The 17,928-nt window shown below is 36.5% G+C and overlaps 1 protein-coding gene across 5 annotated transcripts in view; it reads left to right on the forward strand.

Annotated features, from left to right (window-relative positions):
• KIDINS220 (kinase D interacting substrate 220) overlaps window positions 1-17,928 on the forward strand; it is a 93,030-nt gene that overhangs the window by 33,147 nt on the left and 41,955 nt on the right. For all 5 annotated transcript variants that reach the window (XM_029231899.1, XM_029231895.1, XM_029231897.1 and 2 more), the window contains exons 13-22: window positions 1,637-1,801; window positions 3,491-3,670; window positions 4,458-4,623; window positions 6,510-6,661; window positions 6,824-7,113; window positions 7,924-8,064; window positions 8,767-9,010; window positions 9,176-9,264; window positions 10,741-10,885; window positions 15,028-15,190. In XM_029231899.1, the coding sequence (XP_029087732.1) occupies window positions 1,637-1,801; window positions 3,491-3,670; window positions 4,458-4,623; window positions 6,510-6,661; window positions 6,824-7,113; window positions 7,924-8,064; window positions 8,767-9,010; window positions 9,176-9,264; window positions 10,741-10,885; window positions 15,028-15,190 (1,735 nt within the window). The remainder of the gene's footprint in view (window positions 1-1,636; window positions 1,802-3,490; window positions 3,671-4,457; window positions 4,624-6,509; window positions 6,662-6,823; window positions 7,114-7,923; window positions 8,065-8,766; window positions 9,011-9,175; window positions 9,265-10,740; window positions 10,886-15,027; window positions 15,191-17,928) is intronic.

Raw genomic sequence — 17,928 nt, forward strand, 5'->3', positions numbered from 1 at the left:
GATACCATAATATAAAAGTTTTAAATAATGAACTATACCATATTTTAATTGTTGCACAATCTTTCTTTCTAAGTTCTAATAGTACATTCAGTTCTTTATTGATGAATATTTGGTTTGTTTTGCTGTTAAAAGCTAGTGCTGAAGTGAACATCTTTTTTGTACGTATATCTGTTAACTCTTATTTTTAGGATTATTTTCTTGGAATAAACTCCCAGAAGTAGAATTGGCAAGTCAGTGGATGTTCAGTTTTGATACTTGCCAAAATGGTTGTAACAATTTCTCCTTCCTTAGACCATGTATGATAATGCAGTTTCCTGCAACCTTGCTAAAACTGGATATTTCCAGCTTCCTTAAGCTTTCTAATCAGATCAATAAGAAAAAATTTCATTTTAATTTGCATTGTAAAATTATTAGTGAGATTGAGATCTTTTAATATGTTCATAGGCTATTTGCATTTTTGCTATTTTCCTCTTTGTATCCTTTGCTGTCTTTTTTCTTGAGTTTTTAAAATTATTTAAAAATTGATTTTTGTGTCTTTAAGGATATTGATCCTGGATCCAGCCTATATATTGTATCTCTCTCCCGTGCTTATTCTTTGTTTATGGTGATGGGGTTTTTTAATTCCCCATCCAAAAGTTATATAAATTTGTAGTTTACTTGTTGGTCTTTTCCTGCAGTTCTGGCTTAAGTATTATATTGAGAAAGAAAGGCCTTTTCCACACAAAGATTTTTATAGTTTTTTCCTCTTATAGTTTCTTCTACTGCTTTTATAGTTTTACTCTTTACATTTAATTTTTTAATGTTTCAGAAACTTATTTTTGTTAAAGTATGAGATGCAGAGTTTTAATTTTATTTAAAAAAATGGATGGCTTACTTCTCCCAATGCCACTTACTAATTCATCCTTTCCCCACTGATTTGAAATGCCACATGTTAATATCCTGTGTGAGTTCTGTGATGTTGTAATTATTGTAGCTTTAGAATGTATTTTGATTCTTCTTCAAAGACAGCTACTTTTTGGTAGTTTTTAAATTATTTTTCATAGCTATTTTTACATGTTCTTCTTGCTTTTCAGCTTTTCAAAATACTCTCATGGAATATTATTATTGGAATTGCCTTAAAGTGGTAGATTAATTTGGGGGAGAATTGCTCTTTTTAAGTTATTGAACCTTTCTGTCTGGAACCATAGAAGGTCTCTTTTTCTCTGGTTATCTATTATGATTTTCACTAACATAGCCTTCTTTATATAGGTATTATACATATTAAAATGATTCCGAAGGACTAGTTACTGTTTTAATCATTTTATCGATTGTAAAATCTACTTTACTCCACATTTTAGCATCCCTGAAGTTGGAATATGTCTTATAATTGACGGGTAAGAAAGCATCGTGTCATAATTTGGCAGCACTTTTTCTTTCTTGGTCGTACATAATAATGATGCATCTTATAATTAGTAGGTATCTTAAGTTTTATGAAACATGGTATTAACTTAAGCACCTCTGAACCTATTTTTACACAGGTCTAACCATTTAAAATAAGTTTTTCCTCAATTAAGTAAACAATTAATAAATGAAAATTGATGCTCCTTTTTAATAGTAATGTCTTTAATGCAAGGATATGATGTGTTTATAATTACAGGACACTTGTCTCCTACGGAAACAGATGGTGACATGCTTGGTTATGATCTGTATAGCAGTGCCCTGGCAGATATTCTCAGTGAACCTACCATGCAGCCGCCCATTTGTGTGGGGCTGTATGCACAGTGGGGAAGTGGGAAATCCTTCTTGCTCAAGAAACTAGAAGGTATGTTTGTAAAAAGTCTGCATATATAACAAAGTTTTCTCTTGTGTATTTTTGTTTTTTTAAGTAAAGAAGAATAGAGTTTTTTTTTTTTAAACATCTTTATTGGAGTATAATTGCTTTACAGTGGTGTAAACAATCAGTTATACATGTTATACATATACATTACCAGTTATAAATACACATATCTCTTCCCTCTTGCGTCTCCCTCCCTCCCACCGTCCCTATCCCACCCCTCTAGGTGGTCACAAAGCACTGAGCTGATCTCCCTGCGCTATGCGGCTGCTTCCTGCTAGCTATCTGTTTTACGTTTGGTAGTGTATATACGTCCATGCCACTCTCTCACTTTGTCACAGCTTACCCTTACCCCTCCCCATATCCTCAAGTCCATTCTCGAGTAGGTCTGTGTCTTGCCCCTAGGTTCTTCATGACCTTTTTTTTTTTTTTCTTTCTTAGATTCCATATATATGTGTTAGCATATGGTATTTGTTTTTCTCTTTCTGACTTAACTTCACTCTGTATGACAGAGTCTAGGTCCATCCACCTCACTACAAATAACTCAATTTCGTTTCTATGGCTGAGTAATATTCCATTGTATATATGTGCTGCATCTTCTTTATCCATTCATCTGTTTGATGGACACTTAGGTTGCTTCCATGTCCTGGCTGTTGTAAATAGAGCTGCGATGAACATTTTGGTACATGACTCTTTTTGAATTATGGTTTTCTCAGGGTATATGCCCAGTAGTGGGATTGCTGGGTCGTATGGTAGAATAGAGTTTTATGTATGGGTATGTGGTTGATCCTCTACACCGTTATTTGAGTTCTCTTTCTAAAACAGAGATCCAGCTGTGTTATAGCATACTTAAAACCCCTTCGTAGCACATTCCCTGCGAGTGCTGTTTATAACCGTCCTACCCAGGCCCTTCACAGACTGTCAGTTTGCGTGAGCACCCCTGCCGGGACTGCCCCCTGTGTGTGCTCAGGGCTGTAGGCGTAGGGGCTGCCTGCGCCCACGCGAGCCCACTAGACCCTTCCTGAGTGGCCTTCTCTACTAGGAGCTTCCTGGACAGGTCCCCCACCTCCCCGCTAAGCCCCACTCCTTTAGTTTGGCAAAATCTCACTCGTTCTTCAAGGACAGGTGTCAGTATTGCCTGTAAAATTCTTGCTAAGTTTAGTAGTAAGAATGCCTTGTTCAGGGCTCATCTGGACTGAGCACACACCTTTAAGAGCAGTGATCCTCAGATGTAATTGGAGGGAGAAGGGGTGAGGAGGAGCGGGGAGGAATGGTGGTGCTATAGCTAGGTATAATAGTTTGAAGACACATAACAGAATAATAGTTTTTAGTTTTATATCTGGAAACAGTACCTTGTTGATTGTGTGATACAAACCACAAGAATAAATATCAACAAAATCTTAACGGATGGGAATATATGAAAGAGGATTTTGTGCATTTTCAGTAGGAAGCAAGAGAGTGGGTAGGACAAGGGTCAAGGGTAGAGGTACCCCTAGGGAATGAGATTCTTATCAGAAGAGAACGTTGGTTAAAATGGTTAAGTACCAGCATTCTATCTAGGGACTTGGTAAGTGCTCAGTAAATGTTTATATTGAAAATGTGAAAATTTCAAAATGTTTGAAGTTGTATTTCTTAAATAGAACAGAAATAATGTTTTCATATTAAATTCTCTTTCAGATGAAATGAAAACCTTTGCAGGACAACAGATTGAACCTCTTTTTCAGTTTTCATGGCTTATAGTATTTCTGACCCTGCTTCTTTGTGGAGGCCTTGGTTTATTGTTTGCTTTTACGATTGACCCAAATCTTGGAATAGCGGTGTCATTGAGCTTCTTGGCTCTCTTATATATATTTTTTAGTAAGTCTTTGCCTTTTGTCTTTTTCAAAAATGTAGAGAATGTCAGAACTCATTGTTTTACTTAAAATTGTATCTATATCTTTCTCCTAAAGTCTGTAAGAGATTTTCATAATTAGGTGAGAAAATTGATTTTTTGCTATTTTGTAAGTTGGCCTAGAGGAACATTGTCCCCAGCCTGGCTGGTACAGCTTTAAAAACTAGTGCACTACTTGTTAATATTGAAGCAGAACTTTTATTTATTATACTTTCCCTTTTATATGTTAATTAATGATTTATATTTAAATCCTTTTTTAAAAATAAGTTTTTATAGCTGTCATGACGTGCTCGTGATCATTTTGACCATGACTGTAATTTTTATTTTATCTAAAAGCAAAGTAATAAATACATATAATCCCTGTTCTTGCAAGTGTCTTCAGTTGCAAGAAAGGAAATAGATTTACCTTTGGAGGAAATACTGGTAACTTCAGCATTTGCAAGTGGTGATAAAACCAGTCTTTATGTTTGAATCTGAACTAAGGGTTATGTTTCTGTTTAAGGCATTATCTTTCTGATTGTGCTTCTTATGTCATATTTTAGTCAGCTTACTTTCCATTTTTCACATACCTGATGTATGTTGAAGGAGGTTAATTAATTGAGTAATTCTTTGAGGAGTAGTTAGGAAATGGAATGGGACCATGAAAATTATGTAAGTCTACCTGTTACTACTTGATACTTGACTGTTTGGAGAAAAGAGGCTGCTTGACTAATGATTGTCCTGGATAATTTTGTTTTAAACCGTGAATTTCAGTTGTTGTTTACTTTGGTGGACGAAGGGAAGGAGAGAATTGGAATTGGGCCTGGGTCCTCAGTACTAGATTGGCAAGACATATTGGGTATTTGGAGCTCCTCCTCAAATTGATGTTTGTGAATCCGCCTGAATTGCCAGAGCAAACCACTAAAGCTTTACCTGTGAGGTGAGTTGGTCCCTTTGACAGAAGTAACTTTTAATAAGATGAAGCAAGTAAAAGTTTATAAATGCATCATTTCTCAATGTATATTCCAAAAAAACATTGGTCCCTTAAACTTTTCAATGTGAGAAGTAAAGCAAACAAATACTCCCTGGTCAAATCTGTGTGGGAAACACTTCATATTATAGCTCCCTCTTGTACATTAAAGGATCAGAGACACCTTTTCATAAAGAAATCAATTTAACTTTGATTTACCAAATTTTATTTGAGCATAAACCCATGTTCCCCCCTTATGACACCTGTTATCATCCTTTGGACAAATTTGAAAAGAGGGCTGGTCTATTTGAAAAGAGTGAAAGGAGTCTTGGCATCTGTTTACATCAGGGTGTAACTTTGGCAATTCAGCTTGTGCTCTGAGCTGCTCTTTCCTCACCTGTGGAAATATATTTACCCACTCCTCTAAAATTATTTTTAATATCAAATAGGAAATGTATGAGAAAACAGTTCAGAAAAGATGAGAAACATGTAAGTCAAAGAGTAAAGGAAGGCCAGAGGGCTCCAGAGGAAAGTAAAATGAAAAAAGAAAAAGTTTAGAGAACTGAAAGCAAAAGGAATTCAATAGAAATTAGTAAAGTAATTAGTTAAATATGCACTAAATGATTAAGAATTTAAAAATTATTATAAGATAAAATATGTTTAAGTTAAGCTGAAAGTAAATAGGCCAAACCAGGTAAGACCTCAAAACTATAATATAAGAGAGGAAGATAAAAGCTTACAAATAATTGACATATAGGAGTATTAAGAAAAGGATTTAAAATGAGAAGTTAAAATGAAAAGCATAAAAAGAAAATATGCAGAGTGTAATAAAAGAATTGGAGAAGATATTTTTATATAAAATAGAAACACTTTAAATTAATGAGATGGTATTTTTTTAAAAAATTAGAACAATTAAAATAGCATGCAGATACATATTACAACGTGATCCTAGATGGTATTTTGAAAGCAATGCCTATCTACAGGATTGAGATGAGAGTTTAGTTTAGGGGTAGAAGGGAAGAAAGGAACTAATGCAGAAATAATATCCATTCAGAGACTCAAAATACAAATAATTCAGTTACTTTGCAGAACAACTGTGAAATGAATATTTTATAGCTTCTTTCTAAATCCCTGGTAGATGTTTAAACTATAAATAAAACATTCTAAAGCTTGAGTTTTTAAATGGCATTCAATTCTTAATTATTATAATATTTTCTCAAGGTTTTACTCTCTTCGGTTGCTGCTTAGAAAACTTTCTTTGTGCAGCATTTTTTGGCTGATACGGGGTGTCACCTTTTTTTTTTTTTTTTTTTGCGGTACGCGGGCCTCTCACTGTTGTGGCCTCTCCCGTTGCGGAGCACAGGCTCTGGACGCGCAGACTCAGCGGCCATGGCTCACGGGCCTAGCTGCTCCGCGGCATGTGGGATCTTCCCGGACCACGGCACGAACCCGTGTCCCCTGCATCGGCCGGTGGACTCTCAACCACTGCGCCACCAGGGAAGCCGTGGGGTGTCACCTTTTAATCATTTTAATCGTTGTATCATGAGATCTGTTGAGATGTCTGATTCCTTGGCTAAGCTGTCATAATCTTTTTCCCTTTCTGCCTTTAGTCAGAATTACTTCATATAAGTCTACTACATTTAACTTTCGTTATTGCCTTTTCCTGAGAAAAGTATATAAGATGTTAGAAATGGAAGTTCCTAATTACAAGTTGTTTTCCCTCCTTAGAATTTTAAAAACAACCTTTTGAAAGAGACATGAAGAAATACAGGCTAAATGATAGAGATAACATATGTTGAAATCGTTTCTTCAGATAGCTGAGTAACATTTTCTTTCCCCTTTCCCCTTTCCCCAAGGTTTTTGTTTACAGATTACAATAGGTTGTCCAGTGTAGGTGGAGAAACATCAATGGCTGAAATGATTGCCACCCTCTCGGATGCTTGTGAAAGAGAGTTTGGCTTTTTGGCAACCAGGCTTTTCCGAGTATTCAAGACTGAAGATACACAGGGTAGGACCTCCTTCTCTTCTTTGTGTGTATATAGGGCTTGAGGATGGGATGGATGCAGTGCATGAAAACATGAATTGAACATCAGATTTGTCATATGCTGTCACCGTAATGATTGAGATTTTCTGGATGCTTGACATGTTAAAACCATTTGTTGTATTACAGGTAAAAATAAATGGAAAAAAACGTGTTGTCTCCCATCTTTCGTCATCTTCCTTTTTATCTTTGGCTGCATTATTGCTGGAATTACTCTTCTGGCTATATTCAGAGTTGACCCAAAGCATCTGACAGTGAATGCCGTCCTCATATCAGTTGCGTCGATAGTGGGATTGGCCTTTGTGCTGAATTGTCGTACATGGTGGCAGGTGCTGGACTCGCTCCTGAATTCTCAAAGGAAACGCCTCCATAATGCTGCCTCCAAACTGCACAAATTGAAAAGTGAAGGATTCATGAAAGTAAGCACTCACTGCTTCTTAGAAAATAATCCTGGGAGATTCCTGGTGGTCCAGTGGTTAGGACTCCGCGCTTTCACTGCCGAGGGCCGGAGTTCAATCCCTGGTCGGGGGGGAGCTAAGATCCCACAAGCCGTGCAGAAAATAATCCTAATGTGAATATGCTCCCCATGACCATGGGGCTTTAGGGAGTGTTAAAGCGTTGCATTTGTTTTTAGTTTTACTCTAGATTTTTCCTATGAAAATACATATGTGAAGTGGGAAAAGTTACAAAAATAACGTATTTTTATAAAACAGACTTTTATAAGATACTCAAAAAGTTGCAGATTATTCCACAGTTGGTAATTACTACCTAATAATATAGGTTGCTCTAGAGCCTGGTGGAGTAAGCAGATTGAACCACCAAAACATATAAGATAGGAACACACTTTTAGAACAGAAAAGGGCTTTATACAGTTACCTGCAGCCCCTTACTCTTTGATCAGGGTCACATGCCATCGGGGGTCAAATGTAGTGTGGTATTTAGATTATTTGGATTTGCATTCAAATATGTCTTCTGTCATTCAGAGCATGTGATCTCAGCAAGTAAGTCACTTAGCCAAGTCTGTCCTTTTAAAATGGATATGACAGTGTCTACCTTATTGTAATGCTCTAATTTAGGTGAAGCACTCGCTACAGTTTTGAGCGGAACCACAACTGGCAGTGAGGACTTTGGATTTCTTTTCTTCCTTTAGCTGACTTTCTGTCAGGCTTTTTAAGAAATGTGCTTAACTTTCTCAGATTTCAGTGCTTTGTATCCTTTCTTTTGCACAGGTTCTTAAGTGTGAAGTGGAATTGATGGCCAGGATGGCAAAAACCATTGACAGCTTCACTCAGAATCAGACAAGGCTGGTGGTTATCATCGACGGGCTGGATGCCTGTGAGCAGGACAGAGTACTCCAGATGCTGGACACCGTATGTCTGAACCAACTTGAAACTTGTCATTGTCACATATGTGGCAGCTGAGAGGAGTCGCTTCATGAGTATCTCAAGTGGAGTTTGAATACTACGTCTTTTGTAAAAACAACCATGTTTTATGCAGACACATAGCAAGAGTAAAAGTTTCATCACAAGCAGATTGAAACAATTCTAGCTTAACGGCAGTGTGAGGGAAAAAGTGAATAGAGGGTCGCTGAAGTCCGTAGTGTGACCCAGCTCTTCCTGGCAGATAGTGATGGCTGGAATAGAGTTAAGGGCAGGGAAACCACAGAATTTGTAGAGTTCTGTTAAAGTAGGGCACGCCAGTGGCTCTCTGTAAGGTACGTTACAAACAGCAGTGTGTAACTGGTCGGAGACCAATGTGGTTAGTACGTCGTATGTATTCATGAATATTTCTCATGTGTGTTGATCTTACCTCTTATGTAGACCATAAGTGTCTCGAAATACGACAGGATTAATTGTTTTCTTTGGAGATTTTATCACTTGTCAGATGTTGAAAGATTGTCAGATGGTGACAAACCAGATTGAGACTTTGATAAATTTGTTTTCATATAGAATAATACTTGAATGAAAAGGAAATGTCACCAAAGGCCAGCACAGATTTTGAAGAGGTGTTTTATTACTTTGGATAATTTAAAATTTTTATCTTATCATAACTATACATTTCTTCTACCACAGGTCCGAGTTCTGTTTTCAAAAGGCCCATTCATTGCTATTTTTGCAAGTGATCCACATATTATTATAAAGGCAATTAACCAGAACCTCAACAGCGTGCTTCGTGACTCAAACATCAATGGACACGACTATATGCGCAACATAGTTCATCTGCCTGTTTTCCTCAATAGCCGTGGGCTAAGCAGTGCAAGGAAATTTCTTGTCACCTCAGCAGCTAATGGAGATATTCCATGCCCAGATAATACAGGTAAAGATCGAGTTCCTCAGGCACTTTGGGTTTGAAGTAGTTCTGTAGTTTTTTATGGTGCATCTCCTTTTACCTTGAAAAATATTGTTCATATTTCACTACTCTTTAAATATCACATACAACAGAGTTTTAATACAATGGTGCTTTCTTGATAAATTCTTTAAGGGTTGCAGGAAGATGCTGACAGGAGAGTTTCACAAAACAGCCTTGGAGAGATGACAAAACTTGGTAGTAAGACGGCCCTTAATAGACGGGTAAGTTACCTTATGTTTTGAGCCATTTGTTTGTATTGCTATTATTTAAATGAAACCAAGGTGATGCCACGTAATATTTTATAAATACTGCGTTGAGCTCATCAGTAAATTTTATCATTGGATTTCCTTTCAGCTTCAGGTGGTTTTTCAAGGAATGTCTGAACCTAGAGCCATAATAACTGTAAATTATATAGGAGTGCCTGTCCTCTCCCAGCCTGCTCTCAGCCCAGGTGCCACTCCAGATTCCAGACCGATTGAATCAGAACCTCTGAGGGTGAGATTTTAAAGCTCCCCAGATGATTTCATCGAGGGTTAGAGAACCACTGGGTTCATTCCAGGTCAAGTTGTGTTCATTCCAGGGACCCATGTCACCATAGCTGTAAGGGAGAGAGAGGCGCGTAGTGTGAGAACAATTCCTTGCTTTGTTTTCCTGTTGGCCTTCCTCCTTCCCCGATGTTTGTGAGATGTGTACTCTTTTTTTCTCCCCACATAGTGATTTTGTGCCCTTCCCAGTCCCTTGGTTTTCTCCTGGAACACTAGTTTCCCTGTCCTACCCTATCTTTAGGAGCCTTCTTTTGTAAAGAATAAGGGAGTATTACAAGGCAGGAAGATGCCCACTTGCAGGTAAGTTATGGTGATAGTGCTGCTCAAGGATGGCTAGGCTGGGCTAGCATTAGCGCCATTTATTTTCCCCCTTGTTTGCTAACATTAAGTTGGGACATTTTACATTTAAAAAAATGTGTCTTCAGTGATATTTTGACTTTATGCCTCTACCATGTAGAAGTATGGATGTGAAAATAATATTATGAATGACAGTTGACAGCTCTAAATTAAGAGCAGGGTGTGATTTACAGTTTTGAATTTCTCTCCTGTGAGTCTGGACTCCTGGGTTCCCTGTAATTGTATCCACATTCCCCTGTCTCATGACCTTAGATGAGAACGCACCTTTGTTGTGCCTGTTCCTCCTCTGATTAGATGGGATTCCCTACCCCACCCCACCCAGGAGAGAGCCTTTAATTCTTATGCAGATGTGAGGATAGTTAGAGCAGCTGTGTCATACGTTTAAAAATAACCTAAATATCAAAATGCTGAATCCTTAAATCTAGATGAGGGGTTATTTGCTTTATTATTTCAGGGTTCCTATAAATACTGAGCTCCCATAAGAGTTTGAGTTGAATTTTCTTTACACAATTCTGCTTATTTATGATCTTCAAGGCATCGAGCTTTCTCTGTACAACTATAAATCAAAATACACCTGAAGCTAAACCATAGCATTTGATGCAGTTGCTGCTGATATTACTTTATAACTGTTCTGTAAATATTCTGCCTCAGGAAGTAACAGTAATACCTTTTATTACTATATAGTCTTCCTCTTTGACTAAAATTTTGGATTGTTTTTGTTGTTGACATAAACATATATTAACTTCTCAAAAAGCCTTAAGTTCTCAGGCTCGAAGTATGGGTTCACTGTTTCAGGATACTTACCGAAGAAGACAGATGCAGCGCACGATTACTCGGCAGATGTCCTTTGATCTTACAAAACTGCTGGTTACAGAGGACTGGTTCAGTGACATAAGTCCTCAGACCATGAGAAGATTACTTAATATTGTTTCTGTGACAGGTGAATTTTGTTTTCTTACTGTTGTATGGTAGATAATAAGGTTGAACATTAATAAAGCAATCCAATTTCAGAAACAAAAGGATGTACTGGGTTTATATGTTTACACTGCTGAATACCAGTTTTATTCGCATTAAGTGTGTCTAACAAAACCAATATTAGCTTTGACAATGAAAATCAACTACCAGTTGTCTACTGTTATTTTAAAACTCGATGACTTAAAATTTCATCTCAGCTTTAATTTTTCCCTTTGTATAAACATAATTTTATGCTAATTTGTATAACTGAGTATAATTAATTTATAATTTAAAATGTTGAAATTCAGATTTTACATGCTGCTCTTTCTGTTTTCAAATGATATATATTTTTTCTTTTTTTATTGTGTTAAATGAAATACACGTAAATATTTATCACCTTAACCATTTTTAAGGGTACAGTTCCCATAGTTGTGCAGCCGTCATTACCATCCATCTCCGTCACTCTTCATCTTGTAAACCTGGAACTCTCTTCTCATCCTCCTGCTCCTCTCCCCCCGGCCCCTGGCAGCCACCACTATACTTTGTCTCTATCATTTTGGCTACGCTGAATACCTCATATAGTTGGAATCATACAATATTTGTCTTTCTGTGACTAGCTTATTTCATTTAGCACAATTTTATCGAGGTTCACCCATGTTGTAGCATATTTCAGAATTTTCTTCCTTTTTAAGGCTAATATTCTACTGTATGTATATACCAAGTTTTGCTTATCCATTCGTCTGTCAATGGACATGTGGGTTGCTACCATATTTTTAGCTGTTGTGAATAATGCTGCTATAACACGGGTGTTCATATATGTTTTGGAGACAGTGCTTTCAGTTCTTTTTTGGTATATACCCAAAGTGGAATTGCTGGGTCACATGGTGTTTCTATTTTAACCTTTTGGTGGAACCTCCATACTTTTTTCCATAGTAAAAAAAGAAGTTTTTCCCACCAACAGTAAACAAGCAATTTTTCTACATCCTCACCAACCTTGTTGTTTTCTGGTGTTTTGATAATAGCTATCCCAGTGGGTGTGAGGTGGTATCCCATTGTAGTTTTGACTTGCATTTCCCTAATGATTAGTGATGTTGAGCATCTTTTTATGTGCTTATTGGCCATTAATATATCTTCTTCGGAGAAATGTCTGTTCAAGTCCTTTGCCAATTTTTGAGTCGGACTTTTTTTGCTGTTGTTGAGTTTTAGGAGTTCTCTGTATATTCTGGATATTAATCCCTTTTCAGATATATGATTTTCAAATATTTTCTCCCATTCCGTGGGTTGCCTTTTTATTCTACAGATAGTGTCTTTTGATATACAAAATTTAAAATTTTTCATTAAGTTCAGTTTGTCTATTTTTTTCTTCTGTTACCTGTGCTTTTGGTGTCATGTCAAGAAATCATTGCCAAATCCAGTATCATGAAGTTTTTATCCTGTGTTTTCTAATGCTTTAAGTCTTAAATTTAGGTCCTTGATCCATTTTGAGTTAATTTTTGTATATGGTGTTAGGTAAGTTCAACTTCATTATTTTGCGTATGGGTATCCAGTTTTCCAAGCATCATTTATTGAAAAGACTGTCCTTTCCCCATTGAATGGTCTTGGCACCCTTGTCAAAAATCATCTGACCATATATGTGAGGATTTATTTCTGGATTCACTATTCTGTTCTGTTGGTCTATTATGTCTGCATTTTGCCAATACCGCACTGTTCTGATTACTGTAACTTTGTAGTAAGTTTTGAAATCAGGAAGTGTGATTCCTCCAGTTTTGTTCTTCTTTTTCAGGGATGTTTTAGTTATTCAGGGTCCCTTGAGACTCCATGTAAATTTTAGGATGGGTTTTTCTATTTCTACAGAAAATGTCATTGGGATTTTGACAGGGTTACATTGAATCTGTAGATTGCTTTGGCTAATATTGACATTTTAACAATATTAAGTCTTCCAATCCATGAACTTAGGATGTCTTAATTCGCTTATATTTTAAAATGTTGACATTCAGATTTTCTATACATCTTTTTTTTTTTTTTTTTTTTTTTTTGCGGTACACGGGCCTCTCACTGTTATGGCCTCTCCCGTTGCAGAGCAGCTCCGGGCGCACAGGCTCAGCGGCTATGGCTCACGGGCCCAGCCACTCCGCGGCATGTGGGATCTTCCCGGACCAGGGCTCAAACCCATGTCCACTGCATTGGCAGGCGGCTTCTTAACCACTGCGCCACCAGGGAGGACCCTGCTACTGCTTTATTTCTTAACTGTTGTATGCTAGAACACTTCAAATACTTAACGTTATTTTTATTCACTCACACTTTTAAAATAGTTTGTTCTCTGTATCTGCTAGTTTCATGAATTCATGACTGCATTTGCTGTTGCCTTTGTTTGACTGCCCTAACTTTCTCCTCTTGCCTCAGCCCTTCCTCATCAGATTGACTCATACTCACCTTGCATAGCTTAGTTCTAGGGGTTACTTTCTTAAGGAAACCTTCCTGTAACTGCTGCTTCTGGATTTGGAGTGCATTTTTTATTTTCTCACAGCAATATGTGTGTATCTCCAGTAGAGTCTTATCTGTTAGGATTGTAAGTAATTGTTTTCTTATCTATCCATCTTTTCCAGTACACTCTTGAGTTCTTTTAGGGTGGGGAGTAAGCCTTCTGTGTCTGTCTTCAGTAACTAACATACTGAGTGAGTGAGGTTTAAAAACTCAATAGAGCAACTGTAGTTAGATTTGAAGCCTTCATTGCCTTCCCACAAATGTTTGGGGGATCAAGCCTAATCATGGGATGAAAATTAGTTCACATATTGTTTTAACCCATGTTTCCAATTGTTCGAAAAGTTTTCTTCACCAGTTTTTTCATCTTTTAAAGTTCAAGAAGTATGTTGTCAATGTTGCAAGCACATTTTAATGCCTGGCTTCTAGTTGCCTAGGTTTTTAAACTTTTAGTTCTGTGTTAATCTGTTTATACGCTGCTGAGAGTAGATCTCCTCTCGTCACAATTTGTGATTAAGTCATTTCATGATTTTTGTTTGATTTATTTGTCTGGCCCACTGGAGTGTAAGCTTCATGAAGGCTGGGATCATATCTCTTTTGTTAAGCATTTTATCCCCAGCGTTAGTATCATATATCCATATATTGTGATACTTCAGTGAGTTTTTGTAACTCTCAAATGCATGTGACCGTAGCTCGCTTGGATTGAAAGTAGAGACCTTGTCACTTTTTTAGCAGACCAGATCCCATTTTCTAGGGGAAAAGGAATCTGGTGATGATAATGTGGTTTGCCCATAAAAGCAGATCTGCTGAGGGAATGAGGGTTGAGGATATGGGAAGAATTGGATGGGGGAATTACAAATCTATATCTATTAGTAGTAAGGAAAGGGATGATTCATATTTGAACCAAAACAAATAGATATCTTAGTCTAGATAATGATGAAATAAAACTGACAATGTTTAAAACTAAAAAGCAATGATATCAGCAGTTCAGAATCCCAACAAGATCAAAGAAAAATTGATGAATCAATGAAACAAATCATCTGTTCTGAAAGTTCAAGGATTGCCAAGTGTCCTAATGTAGGCATGCCCAATGGTAGAACACTGAATTAGAGTCCTAAGAAAACCCCGGTGATAGACAGGAGTTTTTAAATATATGTAAACAAATTTTAGAAACATATTATTATTCACTTGATAGATTACTTACATAAGCCACCCTTAGTACATAAAAATGAAAGTGTATGAGATTGTACATTTACCCGTAATAAAACGGGTAAATGTACAATCCAGCATATTTGGATTTGTTCAAGGTCCATAGGAGGATGGGGCTTATCATGGGTGCATTGATGTTCTGCTGTATGATTGTGGGTAGGGTCGAGACCGTCTGACATGCCATCCTGAAAGATTTTTGCCTGGATAAATGTCATCAAAGCAGTGTGTAGCACCAACGGCAAATCACAAAAAAATTACTTTAGAATTAAACAGAGTTGTGTTTAAGCCATATCCATATAAGTACTAGGTTTCAGATTGTAGTGTAAATTAAATGGCAAATTTTAAAAGATTTAAAGTTGAATTATTTTTGAATATACAGAATATTTGGCTTAACGTTACATGCCTATTAATTTAAAGCATTTTTTGTATTCCTTAAAGGGCGATTACTGAGAGCCAATCAGATAAGTTTCAACTGGGATAGGCTTGCTAGCTGGATCAACCTTACTGAGCAGTGGCCATACCGAACTTCATGGCTCATATTATATTTGGAAGAGACTGAAGGTATTCCAGATCAAATGACATTAAAAACCATCTATGAAAGGTACTTTATCTGACCTCTTTATATTTAAATTTACCTTAGACTGAGTTGACTTTTCAGAAGAAAGTTAATGCATATAAAGCAAAATGAATACAGAATGTATAAAATGTAGAGTTCTGGGTTCAACTAATCATTCTCATTAATTCCATTATAATTTGGAGTTGTATTAGCACAGGTATATATCCCATTATGTAAAATTTACAGATTTATTTGTCTATATTCTTCCTATCTCAATGTAACCTATATGATGAAAAATGTTTCATAGTCCTGTCAGCTCTATGTTATTTATATATACAAAATGCAAACCTTAAAACATTATTATTTATTTCTATTTTATTTTTTATTCTAAGTGTCTTTATAGAATATTAAGGAGGTTACATTTTCCAAATCATTAGTGCAGGTATATTCACAGCTTTATATCTGGAGGATTTGGGGAACTGTGAATACTGGCTGGAAAACATTCTTTGCATTAAACAGTAAAGGATTTATAAAATATATGAACAATTTATTGTTCTTTTATAGAACAATAAGTTGTTCCATAAAACAATAAAAAGAACTATTTTTCTTTTATAGTCAGTCATTTGAAGTACTTTTTTTTTTTTTTCGCGGTACGTGGGCCTCTCACTGTTGTGTGGCCTCTCCCGTTGCGGAGCACAGGCTCTGGACGCGCAGGCTCAGCGGCCATGGCTCATGGGCCCAGCCGCTCTGCGGCAGGTGGGATCTTCCCAGACCGGGGCACAAACCCGTGTCCCCTGCATCGGCAGGTGGACTCTCAACCACTGCGCCACCAGGGAAGCACCTGAAGTACTTTTTAAATCTACTTCTGGTAAAGAAATTGATTAATATTTTTCTGGAAAGCCATACAGTTAATGCTCAGCGAAGTGGTAAACATGTCAAGTTTTAAGAGTTTGACTTTCTTGTCAAATAAACAAATAAAATTATAATCCCTTTTGTTTACCAGAATACTTAATACCTTCAAAGTTTTCAGTTACAACTCTAAATAAAAATACCTCTTAGAAAAAGTATAAAACAAGGGAACTATACAATTGTATAAAACTTGGTATAATTGAGACTACTATTTTGAACATGTAAATGAAATACTAAATCTAACGAACCATTCAGTGTAGAGTTTATACATCAAAACTTTTAAGATTCCAAGTAAGTTTTCTTAGAGTATTGCCAGCATGTGGTTTTCATTATTTTCCAATCCCCACTTTTCATGTACATATTTTATCTAATATTGTCTAGGTGAATAACTGATTTTAGAATATAGAGGCTGGTTGTAGTATTAGTCTACAGACTTGAGCTCTTGTAGGTTTTGCTGTTTAATTTGTGCTAAATTAAACAGATTGAACTCTGTGAGCTGTGTCAAGTAGGTGCTCTCGTAGAGGGCAGCGAAACACAGCTACCATGGGCCTGTGGAGCAGTGTCACTGATTGCATCTGCTCTTTGATGTTTTAGAAATCATCTTTTTATTATAAGATACATGACTGTTTTTTCCCTTGGTTGTGCAGTAAAATATTATTTCATGAATAAACGTTTGCATCATAGCATAGGTGCTGTATAATAATGAATGTTTGCTAGATGAGCACAGTTTTTGGTTTGATACACATAGGACTCAAGTCAGTCTCTTCACATTCCTTTAACTGAATATAATGCTTAGAAGTTTACTGTGTCTCAGGAGTCCGGGAACATTGCTCAATTTCTCACATGTTAAGGACAGTGTGCCTAGGGTTCCCAGCACTGGGTCCTCTGCATGTTCTGTGAAGAGGGTGAGTAATTGGTGAAAGAAGGTCTGTGGCCTCAGGAAATAGAAGCAGGAGAGATGTGAAAATAAACAAAAAGTTTTTAAAGCTCTCAAAAAAATTCATAATTGAGTTCACTCAAAAAAAAAATCTAAGTGTTTGCTACTTGGGGGCCCTGGTCCTGATGCTGGAGGTACAAAGGCGACCAGGCAAATATATGTTTACTTTTTGATCCTATAATCTCATGTGTAGAAATTTAAACACACACCTCCACAGTTATAAAACTGGTTATACAGGGTTGTTTATTGTGACCTTATCTGTAGCAGCATAATTTAAATGCACATTTATAGGAACATTGCTTGGATAAATTATGGCACAGCTACCATAATACAGTGCCTTGTAGCTGTAGAAAATGAGAAAAAACTATGATTTGATACGGTGAAAATTTCAGGATATATTAGTAAGTGAAAAATGTAAAGTGCAAAAGAGTATATATAACATGTTTCTGTTTGTATAAGGAAGAAGGGGGAATAAGTACATCTGTATATACATATGTAGGTATATATTATTTTTCATGAAAATATAAAACAAACCCATGGGAAGGGTAAGCCAGAAACTAATAAAAATGTTTACCTAAAGAGGATGCTTAGATGGGGAATGAGATGTCTCTGAATGTATATTTTTATGTAGTTTGCCTTTCGTATCATAATCGAGAAACAAAAAGGATGGGAAAAGCAAACCCTAATATTGAATACAAACAGAAAGAGATGATCCTAATGGTACATGAAATTGAAAATATAACCACACAGAAAAAAATTAATTCAAACACCTTTGAACTCAGTTCTCTGATTCTTTATTCTTAGTATAATATACTGAAGACAAAATTAACTGCAAAGAAATCTTGAGCTTAGTAGGTTTGTTGCTGATAATAGTATTGGTATTATACTCCTGAAATCCTTTTGAATGTATCATAGGACAGAGTAAAAAATGAATTAA

This window comes from Monodon monoceros, unplaced genomic scaffold, assembly GCF_005190385.1.
Source record: "Monodon monoceros isolate NGI ecotype Baffin Bay Population unplaced genomic scaffold, NGI_Narwhal_1 Super_Scaffold_19, whole genome shotgun sequence".
NCBI lineage: Eukaryota > Metazoa > Chordata > Mammalia > Artiodactyla > Monodontidae > Monodon > Monodon monoceros.